Source organism: Mytilus trossulus, chromosome 2 (assembly GCF_036588685.1).
Source record: "Mytilus trossulus isolate FHL-02 chromosome 2, PNRI_Mtr1.1.1.hap1, whole genome shotgun sequence".
NCBI lineage: Eukaryota > Metazoa > Mollusca > Bivalvia > Mytilida > Mytilidae > Mytilus > Mytilus trossulus.
Window position 1 is genome coordinate 21,825,765 of NC_086374.1, and position 21,745 is coordinate 21,847,509.

General features: G+C 31.5%; 1 protein-coding gene across 1 annotated transcript; it reads left to right on the forward strand.

Annotated features, from left to right (window-relative positions):
* The first annotated feature begins 124 nt into the window (after positions 1 to 124).
* Positions 125 to 19,907, forward strand: LOC134705656 (uncharacterized). The gene is made up of 16 exons (XM_063564376.1): positions 125 to 128; positions 1,260 to 1,399; positions 2,940 to 3,045; positions 4,352 to 4,449; positions 4,981 to 5,217; positions 5,750 to 6,224; positions 6,851 to 7,378; positions 8,833 to 8,933; positions 9,426 to 9,659; positions 9,973 to 10,143; positions 10,713 to 10,855; positions 11,548 to 11,594; positions 14,750 to 14,970; positions 17,872 to 18,043; positions 18,855 to 18,950; positions 19,324 to 19,907. The coding sequence occupies exons 1-16, from the start codon at positions 125 to 127 to the stop codon at positions 19,905 to 19,907; spliced, it is 3,357 nt and encodes a 1,118-aa protein (XP_063420446.1).
* Positions 19,908 to 21,745: the final 1,838 nt, after the last annotated feature.

Consider the following 21,745-nt stretch of genomic DNA (forward strand, 5'->3'; position numbering starts at 1 on the left):
AGGTTAATGGAAGATTCTACCCAAACGATTCTACACTTATACACTCCGAGCATAGAAATTACCTTAATTGCCTAAATCAAAATCGAAATAATTGATGCAAGTTACACTTTATTGTTGTTTTAATATGGGTAGGCATTATATCGTGTTGTTGTAGCCCTCACTATCGCTCGGGCAAAAATAATCACGAATATAATGCCTATCCATGTTGAAACTACAATAAAGTATCGCTTGTATTAATAATTTCTTAATTAAAGCATATTTACGACAGTATTGTATCATCAACACATTTATGACATTATTATATCATCAAAACATGTATAGAATTATTTTATCATCCAAACATTTATGACATTATTGTATCATCAAAACATTTATGACATTATTGTATCATCAAAACTGCAATACATTCATTCTCTGTATATATTATTTTATTGATCAATTAAACAATCATCCAAGGACTAGGATTAACATTAGTTTTTAAAAAGATTATTTTCGGATGCTGTTAATCATTCAGATGTATTTATATTTTAATGCTAAATTCTGTATATAATTTAACTTTGTAATGCATTTTATTATAAAATATGTTTATACAAAACATACTAGTAAAAGGATTAAAGAATTATCCTTATGGATAATCAACCCATCGAATAATAGAAATATACTAAACTTGTGTAAAGAAAGAAAGGGGCAAATGATACTATGGGGTAACAAATCGTCTGATAAAAATATGATAAAAAAAATAAACCATTGAATTTTAGTAAAGAATGAAACGTTAGAAGACACTACATGATAACCATTGCCGCTCAACAAAAGATTCAGATAATACTTGAATAAAGAGAGAATATGTCAGATGTCTATTTTGAAAGAATTAACCCAGAAAAAAATGTTTATGGAGAGATGAGGTCAGAACACACTAAGAAAAAGGATGTGATGGCAAATAAGGGAACTTATTAAACTTGATATATATCTATATTATCGTTTTATTAAATAAGTAAGCACAACTAAAGAACTAACAATAATATATAAACATAAATCACGATAACTGAAAACAGCTTTTAGAATATATTTATAATAAGTGTGTGAATGAATGAATGAATCGAAAAGAGGTGAAAGATATCAAAGCGATATCGAAACTCAAAAATCGGACACAAGACAATGCTTTGTCAAAAAACCCACACCAAACATCAGTATTCAAACACAACATCATAGAAAACACGGAATTTCTCTTTGAAATTATCCAATTTGACATTTTTTAATAGAGGATATAGTCACTTGGAGTGAAACAGTTTACGAACAAGAAGTTATTTCATCACAGTTTCTCAATAGAACAGTCAATGGGATCGTGAAGACTTTAGAAAGAGATATAGACAATAAGGATGAACACCTAAGACTATCGTTGGTAAGGGACATACTACACAGCAATGCATATAAAAAAGCAGATGATTTGGAATAAAACAAAACATGTTGAAAATAAACTCATCATAGATATCAGGACTAAAATTTGTAAATACGCCAGACGTGCGTTTCGTCTACAAAAGACTCATCAGTGATGCTCGAATCCAAAAAAATTAAAAAGGCCAAACAAAGTACGAAGTTGAAGAGCTTTGAGGACCAAAATTCCTAAGGTAAGGTAATCTATGCCTGAGGTATAAAAGCCTTAGTATTTCAAAAAATTCAAAATTTTGTAAACAGTAAATTTATAAATATAACCATATCAATGACAATTCATGTCAGCACAAAGAGTGCTGACTACTGGGCTTGTGATACCCTCGGGGAAACAAATCTCCACCAGCAGTGGCATCGACCCAGTGGTTGTAAATAAACTCATCATAGATACCAGGACTAAAATTTGTATATACACCAGACGCGCGTTTCGTCTACAAAAGACTCATCAGTGACGCTCGAATCCAAAAAAGTTAAAAAGGCCAAATAAAGAATGAAGTTGCAGAGCTTTGAGGACCACAATTCCTAAAAGTGTTGCCAAGTACAGCTAAGGTAATCTTTGCCTGAGGTATAAAAGCCTTAGTATTTAAAAAAAATTCAAAATTTTGTAACAGTAAATTTATAAATATAACCATATCAATGACAATTCATGTCAGCACAAAAAGTGCTGACTACTGGGCTGGTGATACCCTCGGGGAAATAAATCTCCACCAGCAGTGGCATCGACCCAGTGGTATTAAATAAACTCATCATTGATACCAGGACTAAAATTTGTATATACGCCAGACGCGCGTTTCGTCTACAAAAGACTCATCAGTGACGCTCGAATCCAAAAAAGTTAAAAAGGCCAAATAAAGAATGAAGTTGCAGAGCTTTGAGGACCAAAATTCCTAAAAGTGTTGCCAAGTACAGCTAAGGTAATCTATGCCTGATGTATAAAAGCCTTAGTATTTCAAAAAGTTCAAATTTTGTAACAGTAAATTTATAAATATCCATATCAATGACAATTCATGTCAGCACAAAAAGTGCTGACTACTGGGCTGGATAATACTAAGTTTGTCATATAGCTCGCCTAAAGTACATGCAGTTATAAATTACGATATAAATATACTTGTTGTCTCAAAACTAATTGTCACAAGGAAATGTAAAATGATCTCGACAAAAATACCAGAACACAAGTCCGTTGATAGGTATCTTACTTTAAATTCTGTCTGCTGATTTGTCCGTTGAGAGTAAGGCTTAAAATTATGAACGGTAGAAAAACAAAACAACTAATAAGCACTCAGGAAAATATATAGCCACACAAGAAAAAGGATGATAACAAACAACAATTAAATGGTTAATACGACCACCAAGTTATATCTATGTCAAATATACACATTCCCCATTTTCATTCTCAATCTTATATTTTACATTTATAAAAATATAAACTTTCGGCTAGAACAAAATGTTTTTAATGTTTTTTTCCATTTTAATACTTTTGCTATGTTTTAAAGGTTGAGGTTTCGGGAGTTCTTGAGAATTTAATTTTTCGAATAGAACACGAAGGACTCAGAAAAGAGAATGAAAGGAGAGTACGCGATTTTGATCGTTACGGAGAAGGTAAAACTTGGTGTTTTCTTATTATAAATCAACAATGGTCATTGGTATATAACTATATCAACAATTTATGAATAATTATGTTCACTCTATGAAAACTCATCAAAAAACACTAAAACAAGAAATAAAAAAATATTATAAAAAGTTGAATATACAAAAAAAATGAAACCTTGTTGCAGGTAAGCAAATGTTTAAATATTAAAAGGTGTTATTTACTATTTCATTTAATACAATGTAATAAAAAATGTCCTATCATTGCAACTAAATTCATAAATCAAAAATATATTACCAAGTAACAACATGACTCATTCATAAGAAATAAATACACGAAGATGCAGATTTGTTTCAATTTTGATTGCTAATTTGGCCATGATGTTATTCCGGTTTATTTTTTTTTATTTTTTGACAAGTTTAACACGAAAACATTATTTTAACCAAGTTAGAATCGTAAAACTTTTAGTCCACTGTCTGTAAAATTAGGTTTTTCTCAAATTCTTGCTTGACTTATCCCTTTCCTAACCTGTTTATTCCAGCACTACAGGGAGATAACTCTGTAAAAATCAGCTAAACATTTTAATCACGTTGCATTATTAAGAAAATATACAGCATCTCAATTATCAAAATTAGTGTTTGTCACATTTCTATATAACCAATGAAATGTTCTGATAAAGTGGTTTGGACAAATTTTTTGAAATTTTTATATTTTTGTCAAAGGGTCAAAGTAAACATTTTGTCGAAATGTTAATAAATTCAAGCAAGCCAAATTAATGTTAGTTAAGGTGTTAAGTACCACATTAATCAATGTGTGGTTAGTTTGATCTTAGTTCATCATTGGTCAAAATGTTTTTATGACGTCATATGTTCTTGCTTTCCTCTGAAAGTCCTATTGTGACGTCACGAACTATGTTGTCACTCTGAAAAGACGCACATGTTTCACTTTTGCATGTCGTCCAAAAAGACAAATTAAGATTGTTTACATATCGCCAATAGTCATTAGGGAAACAGTATCCACCACTAAATCTTGTGAAATACAATATTTATTCACTCTCAACAGTAAATTTAAAATATTTAAAACGATTGTCTAGCCTCGCGTTTTATATTTGAAAATGTTACTCTCTCGAGTTGATAAATAACGCATCACACTTGATGCCGTATTAGAACCTATAAACGATCAAAGGCTAAGAGTTTAATATATTGTAGAAAATAAAAAGCAGTCTTATATTTGTTTTTACTTCTCGACATGAACAATCGAGGTACTAGCTGTGTATATACTATCCTTTGATACTATTTTTATACATTTATTACAAAGCACTGACAAACCTGGTTGTGTTGATGTTAAAAGGAATAAAAGAAGAAACATGTAGCTCCAGTTCAAATCAGAATGATTGTTCAATAGATATTGATTCTGTAAGTTGTTTTTGGTTTATTTCAAGTTATCGCATTCAGATCTTATTTTAAACACATTGAGTAAACTATTTATTCTGAAAGAAGATAATTCAAATATAATTAATTGCTTCATGATCAATGTTTATATATCTGTGTGTTTTATTGTGATTAAGATAATAATATAACGTTGACTGCTGTATTCCTATTTTTGACATATTTACCTATTATGTTTTTTGTTTTGTTCACACATCGATGTCAATATAATGAAATTTTATACTATTTTCATACAAGTCAGTAGATAACACTAGGTTAAATCCATCAATTTCTACATCAGAAAATGCCTGTACCAATTCAGGAATAAGACAGTTGTTGTCCATTCGTTTGATGTGTTTGAGCTTTTGATCTTGCCATTTATTAGAGCTTTCCGTTTTGAATTTTCATCGAAGTTCGTTATGTTTGTATATTTACTTTTTAGTTGCCTGTAAAAAAATAATTTAACCACAGACTCATAAAATAATATGTATTTCTTATAACCACTTTTCAACATTTCAGTCTGCAGTTATGATAAACGAAACAGAAGAAAGACTTTTAAGGATACTTGATCTTGCCTTGGGTTGGAATATTGAGGTCGACTCTGTGTCATTTGAACTGCCAGATATTATAGCCACCGCAGTAAATGGTGAACCAAGAGAATTACAGAAATTATTAAATAAAATTAGTGATACATTTAAACTCGATGACGTTCAGACCAATCTAACGATGTACGAAGGACAACTACTGAAATTATATGTAGGTATAATTCAATATCATAAAACGATATTATTCAAATTTTCGTGCTCTTATTCTGTGTACAAAAATTTATTTTATATATATGTTTCATGCAGAACAACCCGAATGCTAGAAATAAGATATAACGATAGTATACCAGTGCTCTTCATTCCAGTATAAAACAAACAATAAGAAAAAAATCAGAAACTTCAGGTGGTTGCATGTTCTGCTTCCGTGAGACTTTTTTGTGACATTGGGTATACACAATGTGTCGTAATGGCTGATTCGTTAGTTTTTTGTTCTGAATGTGATCGTTAAACTGAATCCCACAATAATGTTCTTGTTTCAGAAAACTTATTAACAAAATACTTTATAAAAAGTTGAATCTTGAAATCAAAGTGCAGTCTTCTCTATATGTGTTTAATATTTCGAACTTTTTTCATGATGTTTTTTTAGAAGACAACAAACAGTTAACAACTATTTCTTTAATGATTAAAAAATGTGAAACAAAATATCAAAAAAATAATGCTGATTAATTTGTATCATATTTCAGACCTATAGCTTCAAAACGAATTTTTATGTTTTTGCAAAGAATTCTGCAAGTTCAAACTCCGGTGTTACCAAAGCATTCGTCCGTAATGAAAATGGTCGAATGGTGAATTTGTTTAGCAACAATGATGACCTTAGCTTTGTGGTTGACGCTTCAGTACCCCTATCAGATCCCAACTACTGGCAAAATCTGACAGGTTTTAAAGAAAATGAGCGAAACGTTTTCAATATTTCATTAGCATCTAATTCTCTACTGACAATAGATTTTATGTTCCTTGCGCCTTGTGTGACACATTTAATGCGCCAAACGGATGTCGTGCTGAGTGTTTTAAATACAAGAGAGAATGTGTCACTATCAGTGATAAAACATATGACAAATACAACTATACGCTTTCAAAACCACCAGTTAGAAATTACATTTGTGGGGAAACCTCAAAGGAATTCAACGGATGATTATACAGTTTCTATACAGTGTGAGGGTACGTTTGAAATACATTAAAAAATAACCAATGTTCAATAGAAATAAATGTCTTAATACTTGCACAGAATGTTTATGAAAAGTAATCATATCCAACTCATACAAAACAGTGCAGATGAATTTAAGAAATATAATTACAAAATAGTTTGAACACGGAAACTCATTATACTAGCATGACCAGCTTTGCCATCCTTTTCTTACTTCTCTAATTTGAGAAGTGGGAGGATAGTAGGGAAACATGTTATAATGATATAGTAGTACCAAACTCGTTTCATTTGATTAAGCAGCAACTTCATCTTACTCTTTTTGTTCTTATAACTATAATAGACTCAATTCATTTTGAAGTAGGTTGTGGGAGGGTTCAACTTATTCACGAAGTTAGATATATTTTTTGAGTTGTCTCTTTTAAAAACTAATCCGGGTGTCGGAGTTAACAAAACAGAACGATTTGATGTTCTTATGAATTTAGATTTTCAATTGCAATTCGTAGGTTCTTTCTTCATGTTCCTTTATAAAAATTTTGCTATAACATTATAGCGACTGTCGACACCAGGCTTGTGTTGTAAATACGTATATTCACAATAAAGAACAAGCTAAGTATTTTTTCGAAATGTTATTTTCTTTCAGAATGCATTGGAGTTGCAGACATTGTAATACTTTTCCAGATTTCAAAAGACTATGACTCGTTAAAAACTAATGCCAAGAATCTACTCGAGTATATTGATCAACGCTATACAGCTGCAAGGATTGCAATGATGACATTTGGCGTTAATACAACTATCATATCTCATTTCACATATTCAGCTCAAGTTTCAAAAATAGATTCAATGTCGTTCAAACCTCCATATTGGTCTGAATCAAACATTGATGTAGCACTGAACGACATGGTAGACTATTTCGAAACTTATGGACATAACGACAGCCGACGTATAAACATTATTTATACAGATGGTTTATATTCCTCCATGTCTAATGCTCAATATAATTCCACAATGAGAAGACTGAGAAGTATTAATCTCAAAACTTTGATCTTGATATCAAATGAAAAGACACATGATACTGACGAGATGAAAAGATGGTCTGATTATCCTAGGCGCAATTTTATATGGCCTGCTACCGATGTACCACAATATATATTTGATAAGATGTGTAAAGGTAATAAAATAGTTTGAAATACGAAATATTTCTGCAAATTGATAACTGGCAAAGATTTTGAAACTGTTAATCGCATACCGCTAAATATGTTTTGGCAGTTATATATAGAACTCCTATTTAATTGATGACTGCTTGTTATTATTCTAGCTTTTTAGTAAAAAAAAAGGGAGCGTCCCCTTTTCGTTACCAGAATATTTTATGTTTGAGCTTAAATAAAATCATATATATGCACAAAGAAAAAAGTTTAGCCCTGCCATATTTGACCCTCTGATATTCGTTTCCGTACCATAATCACAGAGTATTTAAGAAAATATTCAAATTGCTGTACTGAAATACTCAAATATGAAGGGAGGGAAAACTGCATTTTGTAATTTGAACGGGAGGCATGGTTCTCGTGCATGGTACGTCCATATCTTTATAACCGGGCACACTTGTATGGTCACACAAAAGGAACATTTTTCTTCTTATAATCAATATTTATATTCAAATTAACATTTTTGGTAAGAAACTATAATGCGATTTATCAGGGGGTGCTTCACTTTTTTCTTTGTGTATATTATGTTATATTTGTCTTTGGATATAGATTCATTTGAATTTTAGTGGATAGTTGTCCTCATTATTAATCATACCATATCTCCCGTTTGTTATACAATTTAGTTTACCTTTACTAAGAGCTGGCCACGGTCAAATGATAAGATTAATCAAATATTCGTATGAAGGGTCGTTTTTAGTACTACTTACTGTATTTAAATCTTATTGATGTTGTAACGTTGAGAAGTGGATATACACAATTATAGCCAACCTTGGTGCTTTCAACAATTAGACAAAACCATACCGTGTAGTCGGCTATTAATGACCTTAACATGAAAAAAGTAAAATACTATCAAAATTAACCCATGTATAAAGAATTTTTGAAAAACGGATATCACATACACGAGCAAACAACAACCACTGAACTACGGGTTCCTGACTTTGGACAGGCGCATATAGAATGACAGATTGATCTCACACAAATCCATGATGATAAAAAAAAAACCAGATAGCAAACAAAAAACAATACCAACATAAACAAACCAGAAAAAAACCCACTCTCTTTCACATGCACACAAACACACTAGCAACACCTTTCTCTGCAGTGGTCGAATCCAGTTTGCATAAAACTCACTTAAAATATTTTTATAACCTAATACAAAACACACATGGGTTTTAATTGATTCATGATTGAAAGTCCTGCAGATAAAATGACAAACGCAATCAATTAAGATTGATCGTGTATACACCAAAACTCATTATGAAAGACAGGGGGAAATACCGAATTATCAGATATGTATGAAATAATTAGTTTTAATTAGAAAATGCGTCAGTACATACATATGCAGTGAATATTCAGATTGAGATTCTATCAATGAAATTATTCTAATCATACTTGATATTCCTTTGTTGTAACATTCCAGGTAATAGAAATAAGGACAAGATCTTCAACAGCTACCGTTTTGGACATATTATTCCATACTATCTGAATGAAAAAGCATGGGATCAATCAACAAACATACAGGTAAACATTTATCCAATGCTGTGTTTGGTTCTATAATTATTTGAATCAGCTATTTAACTCAGCATATATACCTTAATTCTAATTGGGTACGCCAGCCCAGCGTTCCATCTACAGAATACTGGTCAGTGTCGCTCGAATGAGAAAAGGTTAATATGCCAAATATAGTACGAAGATGACATCGACCGTTGGTTGAAAATGAAATCATACATACTATGTTTTAACATTTATAAGAAATTGAAAAAATCTACTAGTATTTGGGATGTCCTTTTTCAAGCTCGTGGAAGTAGTACCTGTAATATACGCGTTACGCCCATTTATCGCATCATTGCAAATCTATACCCCACCATGACCAAACGTACTCATCATTGTCTTATAGTTCAGTAAGTTTTTAACTGGGATAGTTTTACAACTTTTGATATGGTTTCTAGTAATGTTATTTCATTTAGTTCAAATGTTTGTAATCTTGTTAAATTTTTATTACGTTCATTTCAGCTCAAGACAATCGCCGACAATAAAATTACTTTCAAATGTAATTACCTCGGAACATTTTCGTCCAATGTTTTCTACATTCCTCCACAAACTATAAACTTTGAAAAGATAATTATGAATTTTAACGAAAAGTTAGATGGATCTCCATACGTACTGGTGACGAATATCACCTTGCTGATTATTGCTGTTATATCCGTTCTTGTTTTGAGAAGATTTGATATTATAGATGAGAAAAGGGTTGGTATTGACGTATTTTTATTTGATTACTATTCTCTTCTACTTGCAACCTCTTTATTGACATGACATATACGTTTGTAGGTATATGAAACCAGTGGAAATGGAAAGAAAAAAGATTACACATTTTGATATGACATGAAGTCTATTTATCAACTATGCTATGACTTATCAATGAGTAAACAATAAAATGTAAAATACGTCTGAAACTAAAAGAATATCTAGAGATGAACGTGTTTTATACTTATTTTCCTGCTTTGCAAAGGAGCTAAACAAATTTTATCATTACTTATTGTTATACTATTTTATTTTTCAGAGGACCTATTTTCCATTGTATGACAATCCAAAGAATGCTACATATTCGTATTTCATCAGCATCCACACTGGTATTTGGTCCGACAGAAAACTCTCGTCTATTCCTTTCTTCATATTAAAGGGCATAAACGGAACCACCGGAACTCGGGCTTTATTTGATGGAAATAGAGAAGTAAATTTATTTATATATTACCGTGGCAATTCTTACAAGGCTATATAATAGTAATTATTGATTTGGATAAAATGAGATACAAATATATACGATAAAGATTCAGCTACTCAGGCAATGGGTAAATTTGAAAGATATATTTCTACTTTTTCATTAAGAAAGTATTATCAAAATAACACAATTCAAGACAAATTACAAAAAGTCCATGAATCCTGACAAAACCAAACAGTAGTCTAGATTATCCAACGATACGAATGAAAAATACCTGTTATATTCTTGACTTGGTGAAGTCGAGGAAAATACTGATACTGAAATCTCCTAAGATGTCATTAATGGTATAATTAGTGCATTTGCTTGTAAGATTTAACGTCAAATTCTTGCAGAATTTGTTAAACTAGCACAGTCGTTATGTAAGTATTTTTAACACAAAGCCAAGGTTCAATGAAACATATTCATCGTTTCCTAAATGATCAAACTTTCGATCGAAGGTCAAAAATAGTACAAATACAATCATATATCGTTAAAAGCGAATAAATAAGTTTTCAAAACTTTGTTATTTTCTGAAATTGCAGAATTTTAATAGGTTGACATACAGCAACTTTTTACTGAAAACAAATACATCACTGGGAGATTTAAAAGAAATTAAACTTTGGCAGAGTGGACGGAATTCATCTTGGCATGTTGAGAAAATTCTTGTATTTGATGGACAGAGAATGTAAGTCTGAAGTTTTTTCTTTTAAATAGAATTAAATACGCCCATCGTGTAAGTATAATTTTAGCATGTCACCGCTACGATCTGGATTGGCATGAAATACGCGATTTTTGAGTTAATGTAAACTCGTCGAAGTTGCAAGAATAAAAAAGACAGGAAACAATAACAACAAATAGTTTCTGACTTTAAACAAACACTTGCAATGTTCTTTACATGAATATATTTTAATATCAAAGCATCAAAGTATCGTACAGAATATCTGCCCGTCTATATCACTCAAATCATTTCAAAATTGAAATCACAAATGTATTCCAGAATTTGTCTTTACCAAAATTATATGATTAAACTAATTTGGAATGTTCTGTATAAATACAATTATATTGGCCCATTAGACAATATAAACTGCAGTTTTGATAAAGTTATTGTGTGGATTTCTATTATAAAAAAAAATAAAAACAGAAAACCTCTTATCTTTAACAAAAACGTATTCAAATTTTATATCTTTAATTGATGGTTTTATTCATTGAACAAAAACAATAAAAAATACATGAGATATCTACATATAAGTTTTGTCTCTAATGTATTAATAGCACCATAGGTCGACGAATCGTGAATTTCACGACAAATAAAATTTGATGTTTCCTTTTTTTTTATACAATAAATAGTTAAAACAAAGGACTTTTTGTAATTTCTAGATATGTATTCTTATGCGGAGATTGGCTTTCAACGAGTAAAGGTGATGGTAAATGTTACAGAAAACTATATGCATCGACGAAAGATCTACATGAAAACAATAGTTTGATCCATGTCATCTCAGAATCGAAACTTTTTGACGATCATCTGCTGTTGTCACTGTTCAGTCGACCATCATTTAGTCGATTCTCGCGAGTGCAGAGATTGATATGTATTCTTTCAATGTTAAGCATGTCAATGCTGTGTAGTGCGATGTGGTTTCAGACTGATAAAGGAACAAAAGTTCTCGGAATATCAATTGGACCAATAGTGCTCAATTACAAACAGTTTTATGTTGGATTGATGTCTGCCGTTTTAACGTTTCCTTTAAGTTACTTGTTAAGTCACTTATTCCGAAAAAGGAAATTCAAAGGTGAACAAGAAGACGCAGTGCTGCGAAAATTCAACAAAGGATATTTACCATGGTGGACAATAATCATTGGCTACGTCATTTCTTGCTTTGTAATACTGTTAGGATTTACGATGACGTTTTTCTATAGTTTAGAATGGGGAAATGATATATCTACTAATTGGCTTATGTCGTTTCTATTTGGAACAGTCGAAGAGATTGTCTTCTTGAACCCTTCTAAAGTAAACTTAAATGTGTCATTAACATTGCATACTTATACACTATAACAAACACAATATCGAGATTTTATTGAAAACACCAACAGTAAAATTGTAGTGTTAAGGATATATAATACAAGTATCTTATTCAAAACATAAAGTTAATGATGAATTTAGGCAACAATCATTAACTGATGTCGAAATGTCATAAATCGAATCAAAATGAAAAAAAAAACAATCAAAAGTATTCCTATCTTTACGAAAACTTCACAGGGTGTCAGCTTCATTTGTCACTTAAAATCTCTACCAAATCGACGGCGTATGTCCAAATCTGTAACCTAAACTTAACCTAGTGTGCGAAAACGTCTCTGGTTTTAGAGAAGCAATCATTTCTATCAAAATTTACAATATCGTCCAATTTCCAATTACCATTTTGGCCAACCTGATGCGAATTGCTGTTTTGCTACATTGGTGTCTAATCCAAAGCAGCCAGGGTTTTGTCGAGTAACGTGTCTTCTTTTTTTACTCTAAAATTCCGTCGAAAGGTTCCATGACCTATAAATAAATATTCAATGGCATCTGCATACATAATACAGGATGGTCTTGAGTTATAAAGTCTAGGTGATGATTTATTTAACTTTAGCAGCTTTCCTTTCATCATTTTACGAAACCAAATTTCATCATACAACATCCTTATTTTCGTGCTAGTCCCAAATACTTGCTTTTTGGTGATACACATTCCACCAGAAGAGGACTACTGATATGTAAATACATGATGATTGATGTTTATTTTGAAGCACCATTTTGGAAAAAAACCTTATCATATAATCACGATCCAACGATATGTTTAAAATTTGCATTTTAGGTCGTTGTAGGTTCAATCCTATTAGTATGCATTTGTAATTCCCATGCAGAGAAACACGTCAAAGAAATGGCATTGACCACTGCTCTCATACATAATACCAAGAATGTAAGGCATAGGACTTATGTAAAAGTTAAGTATGAATTAACATAACTAATATCCGAGAACGTTTTAGCAATAGTACACAAAACACAACAGAAACAACCCATATACTAAGTAATAATAACACCACAAAAAGCTTGGAGGGATCTTACTCAGGTTCAAAGTTCTCCGGAAGAATACGCAGATCCTATTCCACATGTGGCACTCATCGAGTTTCTCATGCTAGTTCAAACCCGCTATCAAGTCTTATTTGGTAGGATACATTTATGAAAAGGGGACGGGAGTGTAGTTACGACAAGGAACATATCCTCTATCATCTGTGAAACGAATATTCCATAACGATCAAATAACTGGTGGTGGCGTCATTAAAATTTACAAAGAGATGATTTCAACTTCATTTGAAGCTTTTGATATAATAGTTTCTTTGTGAGCAGCAACCTTCTAGCAAGGAAATTATGATATGGTTATGTCTTGTGTTTGCTATAAATTTGTTAAAATATGATAGTATTTAAGCAAAATCTTTTGCACAATGACAAATTGATCTTCCTTTATTTGGCGACCATTCAGATTTCAAGAACAAAATTGAAAAATAAAGTCTGATATATGTCAATTAGAAATTGGTTATTAAACGAGAAGTTGACATTGAAACGGAAAATAATAGGGGTTTTCGTAGGTTTCAGGTGAAAGTATACCATTGTTTTTTTCAAAATTTTGCAGACATATTTTGTTTTTTGGTTAAACATTTTAGTTTTTCAGGAGTCAAAAATCTAAATTAAGAAAAATATAATTTCCGACTTAAAAACATTGTTTTGTGTTTAAACTTTGAAATTCTTTGATGGCGTTTTTTTATCTCTTTTTTTCTAAACTTGAGCGTTGAATCATTTTTCATCAAAATGGATTAAAAAGGGTACACATTTTGTGTATTCAAATCCTCCTACAGTTTTCTACCAAAATCCTGAAAACTTCAAAGGACGATTGATTATATGTTGATGCTCATTTTATAATGATTTTGTTTGAGAATTTTACTTGTTCTTAATGAATTATTTGAGGAATTTGTTCCGCAATTTTCTAGAATTCGTCTTTTTTAGGGAAAATATGGAAGTGGGTATACATTTGAAGTTCTTCTGTAGTTTCCATCTACATCCATAAGACTTTACAGTTTAGCACATGTTGAAATTATTTACCAGCTACTATGAGATTGTGTGAAAAAATGTGGGGACAAGTGTGCCCTACCCATCATACGAAAGTGCACTCAAAATAATGTTTTATTAGACAGAAAAGATGATGTTTTTCGCACATCTGACATCTGAAGAAAGATATTATACCTTAAACTTTCAAATTACCAAAAAATATCGTGTTCAAGCGAATATGGTCTGATTAAAATACTAGTACATATGTATTGTTCCCAACGTATTGGCTTTCCAAGCGTTTTAACTGTTTGTTCTCGATCGCAGATGTATCCAAAAACCGTTCGTTCACTGCATGACATGGATCACTTCAACTCGTGATTCTTTGTTTCATGGCAATTCTCGTGCTGCTAATTGTTTAGTTCTTGAAATGAAGTATTGCTTTGTACCTAACAACAGGAAGACAATATTTACTTATTTTATATACGTTTCTTCTTTCATTTTCAGATCTTCGTTTGTCAGAATGGCCAGGAAATCACAGCAACAGAAATGGAAAGACGCCTATCAATAGAGGTCTCTTAAATCGACGTCTACTGGACGTATTCTCTAGAATTGCTCTCCAGTTGTGTTACGTTGTTCTTGTTTTGATCATATGCACACATAGTGATATAGAAAAATCATATTTACAAAATGAGAATATTAAAAACCAGTTGACGCCGATATCCAAGGTATGCATATGATATATATCACCTTACTTTGCTTATTTTTATACAGTATGACGTATTATGTTTTATATAGTATGACGTAATATGATATACAAATGACCGGTGTCCGTCCGTCTGTCCGTCTGTCTGTCCGGCGTAAACATGTCGTACCGTAACTTGAGAACGACTTATCCAAATTTCATGAAATTTAATATAGTTGTTTCTTATGATGGTCAAATGATCTGTATACCTTTTAGTAAAAATGTGATTAAATCTATTTGAGTTACGGCACTTTGCAACTAAAACAGGGGTGTGTTTTTTTCACATGTCGCACCGTATCTCAAAAACTATTCTTGATTATGGCATTACACTTTAAACACTTCTTAGTTATATTAATCTTAATATCTGTATACGTTTTGGTGATGATTCAAGTATTATTTTTTTGAGTTTTTGAGTATTTTGTAAAAAAGGGGAGGGCGTTTTACATGTCGAGCTGTATCTCAAAAAATAATTTCTGATTATTGCTTAAAATTTTACACACTTCTTTGTTATATTAATCTTAAGTTCTGTATATGTTTTGGTTTTTATTCAAAATTTTATTTTAGTGATATTCAGTTTTTTGTAAAAGAAATCAGGGTGGGGGTTTTTAAGAGCCCTCCGTGTCTCAAAAACAATATATGGTTATTGCTTATAACTTTCTCAGAAACTATTTATGATTATTGCATAAAAGACGTCGGGCGTGTCATGCACTCATGGCGCAGCTGTTTATTTCTTATTCATATGCTTAGGAAAACGTTTCAGAGTACTTTATAAAAAGAGAATACCTGTGTTTTTCATAAAGCCCACTATAGATATTGTTATCAAATATTGACCTCATATTATCATTTATTTATTGTGTATGATAAACACAAATACAATCCCAGGATATCTTGAAAATAAACAATTGAAGTCTTTAGATGCTGTCTACATTGAAGGGAAAAACAAGTTTAAAAGTTGTGTTTTTATCTAAATATTTCTATCTCAAGGTTAGAATCATTTATAAAAATTCTTTACTATAGACAATGTATTACAAATTATACAAAAATATTAAATATCACATAGCATCGGTTCCTTTGTATTCGAGATATTTATATTATTTTTTTAATGACGGGGAAAAGGCTGCCTCGTTCTTGGTTAAGCGCTACAGAATATCTAGAACGGAATAATTAAGGACTTTATTTTCCTTTCAAATTGAAAATTATATCAGAACATATTTGCTTATGGCGACATATATATATATCAATCAAGCTATTCTACACCATTAATCAGCATGTTCGTTGATGTAAAAAAAATGTGTATTTGGAAAGTATGTTTAAATTCGAAAAACTTTATTTAGATTAAAGTCATAAAAGTGAGAGCTTTAGCTAGCTTTAAAATCAGGTTCAACCCACCATTTGCTACAGCAGAAACTGCCTGTACCAGGTCAGAAATATGACAGTTTTTATTCGTTCATTTGATGTGCTTGAGATTTTGATTATGCTATTTGATTACGGATTCCTTTTGAATTTTCCTCGGAGTTCGGTATTTTGTGTTTTTACTTTTTTCAATTAGTCATTTGCCTTTGTTATCGTTTATATCCAAATTATGTATACACGACACATGGAAAAAGTATTGCAACACCTTGAGTTTTTAAAACTTGAAAAATCAGCCTCTTATTTTTGATGGAATATGATAAAATAATTGTAAAATAATTTTGAAACATAGTTGATGATAACATTGGCATAAAAACGAAGAAAAAAAAGTATAAAAAAAGTTTTCATTTAACCACAATTTTGATAACAAAATGAAATGTTTTTTGTACAAAAAAATGCATTTTACAACTTTTGCTGCAGTCGAACTTTACATTGTCAGACATTTCAAGATGATTGTTCACATAATTGTTGATCGTTATACGCCAAAGAATAAGTACTTTGTGCGCAGCCTCCATTTAAACGGATAACCGTTTCTTAACGTCATGCCATGAGTCGACTAATTTGTTGCTTAGGAAGTAGTAAGCATTCATGATGAAGGGCATTGTTTATTTCATGACGTGTTTGAACTCGGGTTGTCTTACTCGCACTTTACGCTCAATAGTGTCCCATATATGCTCGATATGGTTCAAATCCGGGCTGTGATCGAGCCAGGAACAATACACATAACTCCTTTTTTCCTACTTTGACGAGTTCTGCACTATATTGAAACGGGCCACAGTGTGTCTGTCAGAAGGCAAAGGTCACTGAAATGGTCTTATTGCACGATAACCAGTAGCGATGAGTCGATCTCGAACAGTTCTTGTTTAAAGGCTCCTGTATGGCAACCACTCTCTTTTTAGGATTGTATTGTTTGCAACCAACCTTCATTATGCTTGATTTTCCCTAGCAGATGTTAAAGGGGGTCATCTTGATCTCGGAAGGTCATTAACATCGTTTGTTGCCTGATTTTTATTCTCAAAATGACGTATAGTGGAATGATGATGACCAACAATACGTGCAATAACCACAGCGACATACCTGCTTTTCTCATGCTGATTATCTGCCATCTTGCTGCAGTTAAGATTTGTGGAAGACCAATTACAAGGTGTCAATAACATAACTTTATAAACTTGGTAATTAAAGGTGTTGAAAACAATGAGGATAAAAACATATCTTTTACTGTTTACGGATACAGTAGCTGCATTTGCAGAAAAGAACTTATCGAGTCGATATTTATTGATTCAACTCAGGTGAGATTTATATAATGTTAAACTAGTTCTATTTCAATAAATTATATCACAAAAAAATAAAGAGTGTTTTTTTTTATTTGAATTTCAATTTGGTGTTGCAATACTTTTTTCCATATGTATATATGAAAAAATATCTCGTGGTAATAAACCAGGAAAAAATAACTGATTAACACTATTGTTAACAGGTCAACAACACACTTGATATATGGAATTATTTGAATAACCAATTCATTACCAAGATATTCCCAAAAAGATTGTCCAGTGTTGACGTAAGATTGGTGTATGACAGGGGATTTATGGACGATGACTGTAGTTATAAGATAGGTCTTATTCAACTTCGTCAAATCAGAGTAAAGGGTAGGCTATTTTCAATTCTTTGTAACTTTATTCCAAAAATATTAAACCTGTATCTTTATGACCACACAAAGTGATTCGATGGGCCTGTATATGTATAATCGTAGTAATAAAATGATGTTTATTTTAATCAGTTAGTTAAAACATGTTCAGGACCATTGCAATGATAATTTAATTGTTATATATTACATTTTTTTCTTATTTTTATCTATTTAAATAATCTATGTTCTTAACATTTGAATGAATACAACGGAAAACGTAGAATAAGTTATTTAAATTTGTTTTTTCCTTACGATCATTTCTGAGCACTTGAGATTACTCCCAGTTTTTGGTTGGGCTCGTGGTGTTTAATCTTTAGTTTTCTATGTTGCGTTTTGAGTACTATTAGTGGTTTGTCTTTTTTTCTTTTTAAGCCATGGCGGTGTCATTTAAGTTTCCAGCTATGAGTTTGAATGTCCAAATGGTAACTTTCGCCCCTTATTATATGTCATCGGCTGACAAGATTCGAAATATTAAGCCAAGACAACGATCAACGATTGTTAAGTGAAAAAATAACAACTAAATGAAACAATCAGTAATGTAATAATGAACATGAATTAAGAATAAGTTTTGAAAGGTTTCTTTAGCAGTGCAGACTTGATTGTTGATACATTTTCTCCTAGAAGAAATTCCATGAATTTTTTTATAGCACTTTTTATATGTTTTGAATTTGCAAAATATAACAGTACTAGCTTGTATAAAGATTGAGTCATCATAACTTAAGTGATGAAAGCATATTGTTTTTATTAATTCGTTTAATTGTATTTGGTTTAAGGACTATGTACCGTTCCAAAGATAATGGCGAAAACAGTAAACTTTTGCAATATGGGCTATGATAAAGACGAACAGGACACTAGTGATTTTTGTCCAGGTAAATATTGTATTGACAGTAATTTGTTTCTATAATGCATGTATTCTTTGTTTTGGAAAAATCGATAGTCCTTAACAACAAGGTACCGAAAGTATTATACCTTGGTACATCATACTCTAAAGGACTTTCATTTTTGAATTTACCTTGTATTTCGGTATTTCAGTTATTTCACTTTATACTAGTGTTTCTTCTACATAATGCTCTAATTTCGCGTCAAAAGTGCTGAAAAAAATGAACATTACCAGTAGTACGTGTAGTTTTTCTGACAACAGCGTCATGAGAAATAATCTTTTAGGGATAGAGCTTAACGATTTTCAATGTATCAGATACAATTCAAACTGCTATTTTCTTAAACTGCAACTGTTTATTTCAGAATGGGAGCCATTTACAGAAGCATGTTTTTCGGATGGATTTAAATTTTATGATGATTTTGCTACTGGATCATCCTGTATTGTTGGCCGATTTTCAACATATGATGGTGGTGGTTATTTAAAAGTCCTAGATCCTACCAAATCAGAAATACGGAATGATATACTGAAATTAAAAACAAACAATTGGATAAATGAAAAAACCCGTTTGGTCGTTGCTGAAGGAGTGGTTTTAAACATCAACACCAAACTTTTCACAAGCTTTCGAATTTTGTTCGAGCTACCTCCATGGGGAAATGTAGAAGCTTCGTTGGAAGTTAAGACAACTCAGTTGTATCCATACATAAGCACATCCGACTTTCTTGTTTTAGGCTTGCAGATTTTATTCATTTTAATGACATTTTTCCGTTTTCTTTTTCTGATATTTTCAATATTTAAAGACAATAATCGTTCAAGACTCATGACTGGACACTTTGTTGAACTCATGAGTGTTGGTTTGTGTATAACTGCAATAGTGTGCTATATAATAAGAATAGACGACACGATATCATCTATCGAGGCAATTTACAACACTAAAGGTAATTTGTAGTTCAAGTTTCAGTTTGTATCTCCACAGCTCAACAAATACAGCCATTAAACTAGTAAAACAAATGCAACTCAGATAAACTGACCAAATGATTTCGTTTGAAATTCGGAGGCCATATCCTACTTTTTTAGAAGTTTTTCTTTAAGCTTGTAAACTACATTAAAATTTAATTATTGATCATTATGCATATCTGAGATACTAAGTGAACTACAATCGAACAACAACATTTAACACTTTTACCTATGTTTTACATGAGTTCAAATTTTAAAAACTGTGAAACATACAATCAGGAAATTGACAGGATACATCTAAGGGGAAAAGACTCTCCCACCAAAAAAGAAACTGAAATGAAGCTTTATGTATCAATAGATGATTGTTTTCTGATAATGAAAAATAAGTTTGAATAGATTTGATTCTCTTATAACTTAAAAGATAGGGCATAGTCTTAATTTTTTTTACATTTGTTTCTAAGGAAAACTTTCCATGCAATTAAATTGTTCCCGTTGTTGTAATTTTCTTAGTAAATAAAGGCAACAGTAGTATACCGCTGTTCAAAACTCATAAATTCATAGACAAAAACAAAATCAGGGTAACAAACTAAAACTGCGGGTAACGCATTAAATATAAGAGGAGAACAACGACACAACATTTAAATGTAACACACACAGAAACGTTATATTGATACCGCTTATATAACTATTCCTTAGAACATTTTTGAAATGACAAAACTTCATTCAGTCATCAAATTAGTTTTTTATAGCAAGAATATTTTTCAACAGTTATTTTTGGTGGGAGATATTTAACAAAAAGCTGATTGGAGTAACAAACATGAAAGTATTTCAGCATTTTATTTTTTTCTCTTTATATTGCTACCTTTAAAAATGTTTGGGTAACATGTATTTCATTGCTGGACAAACATCAGTCTGATATCATATTATTAAAAAAACTATATAGATTGTATATCATTTTTTTTCTTTTGTAGAAGTATTTGTTTCCTTTGAGGATGTCAACTTGTATGACACAATGTACAGAATTTTCATGTCAACGGAATTGTTTATAGCAATAGTGAGACTTTTACAACCCCTCAGTCTAAATTTCCACCTGTTTGTTATGCAGAAATCAATCAGTTCACACAAGAATGAAATACTATCATTTGGTTTAATGGTTTGCATTCTAATGACATCATTTGCTGCTTTTATGTACCTTTACGGTGATTGGACATTATACAAATTCAGAAGCGTTTTAGCTTCCTATTTGACATTACTACAGGCATTTCTGTCTATGGTCCGATTTAAAGAAGCTTTCCACACGACTGATGTGGTCCTAGAAAGTATGTTTACATTTTTCCTGTTTTGTTCGTCAGTCCTTATCATAAACATGTTCATCTCGATGCTAAATGACGGATTTAAGACAGTAAAACATTTTAACCTCACAAATGGTGGTACAAAATTTGATAAAGAACTCAATGAACATTTTTGGTGGAAGATGGAAAATTTTCAGAAAATGTTCAGCACCGTAAATGAAACTAAAGCAAAGAGGAAAAGAAAATACATTACAGGTAAGGTAGAAACGTTATAAAAGAGGGACGAAAAATACCAAAGGGACAGTCAAACTCGTAAATCTAAAACAAACTGACAACGCCATGGCTAAAAATGAAAAAGACAAACAGAAAAACAGTAGTACACATGACACAACATAGAAAACTAAAGAATAAACAACACGAACCCAACCAAAAACTAGGGGTGATCTCAGGTGCTCCGGAAGGGTAAGCAGATCCTGCTCCACATGCGGCACCCGTCGTGTTGCTTATGTGATTACAAATCTAGTGTTATTTCAAGGGG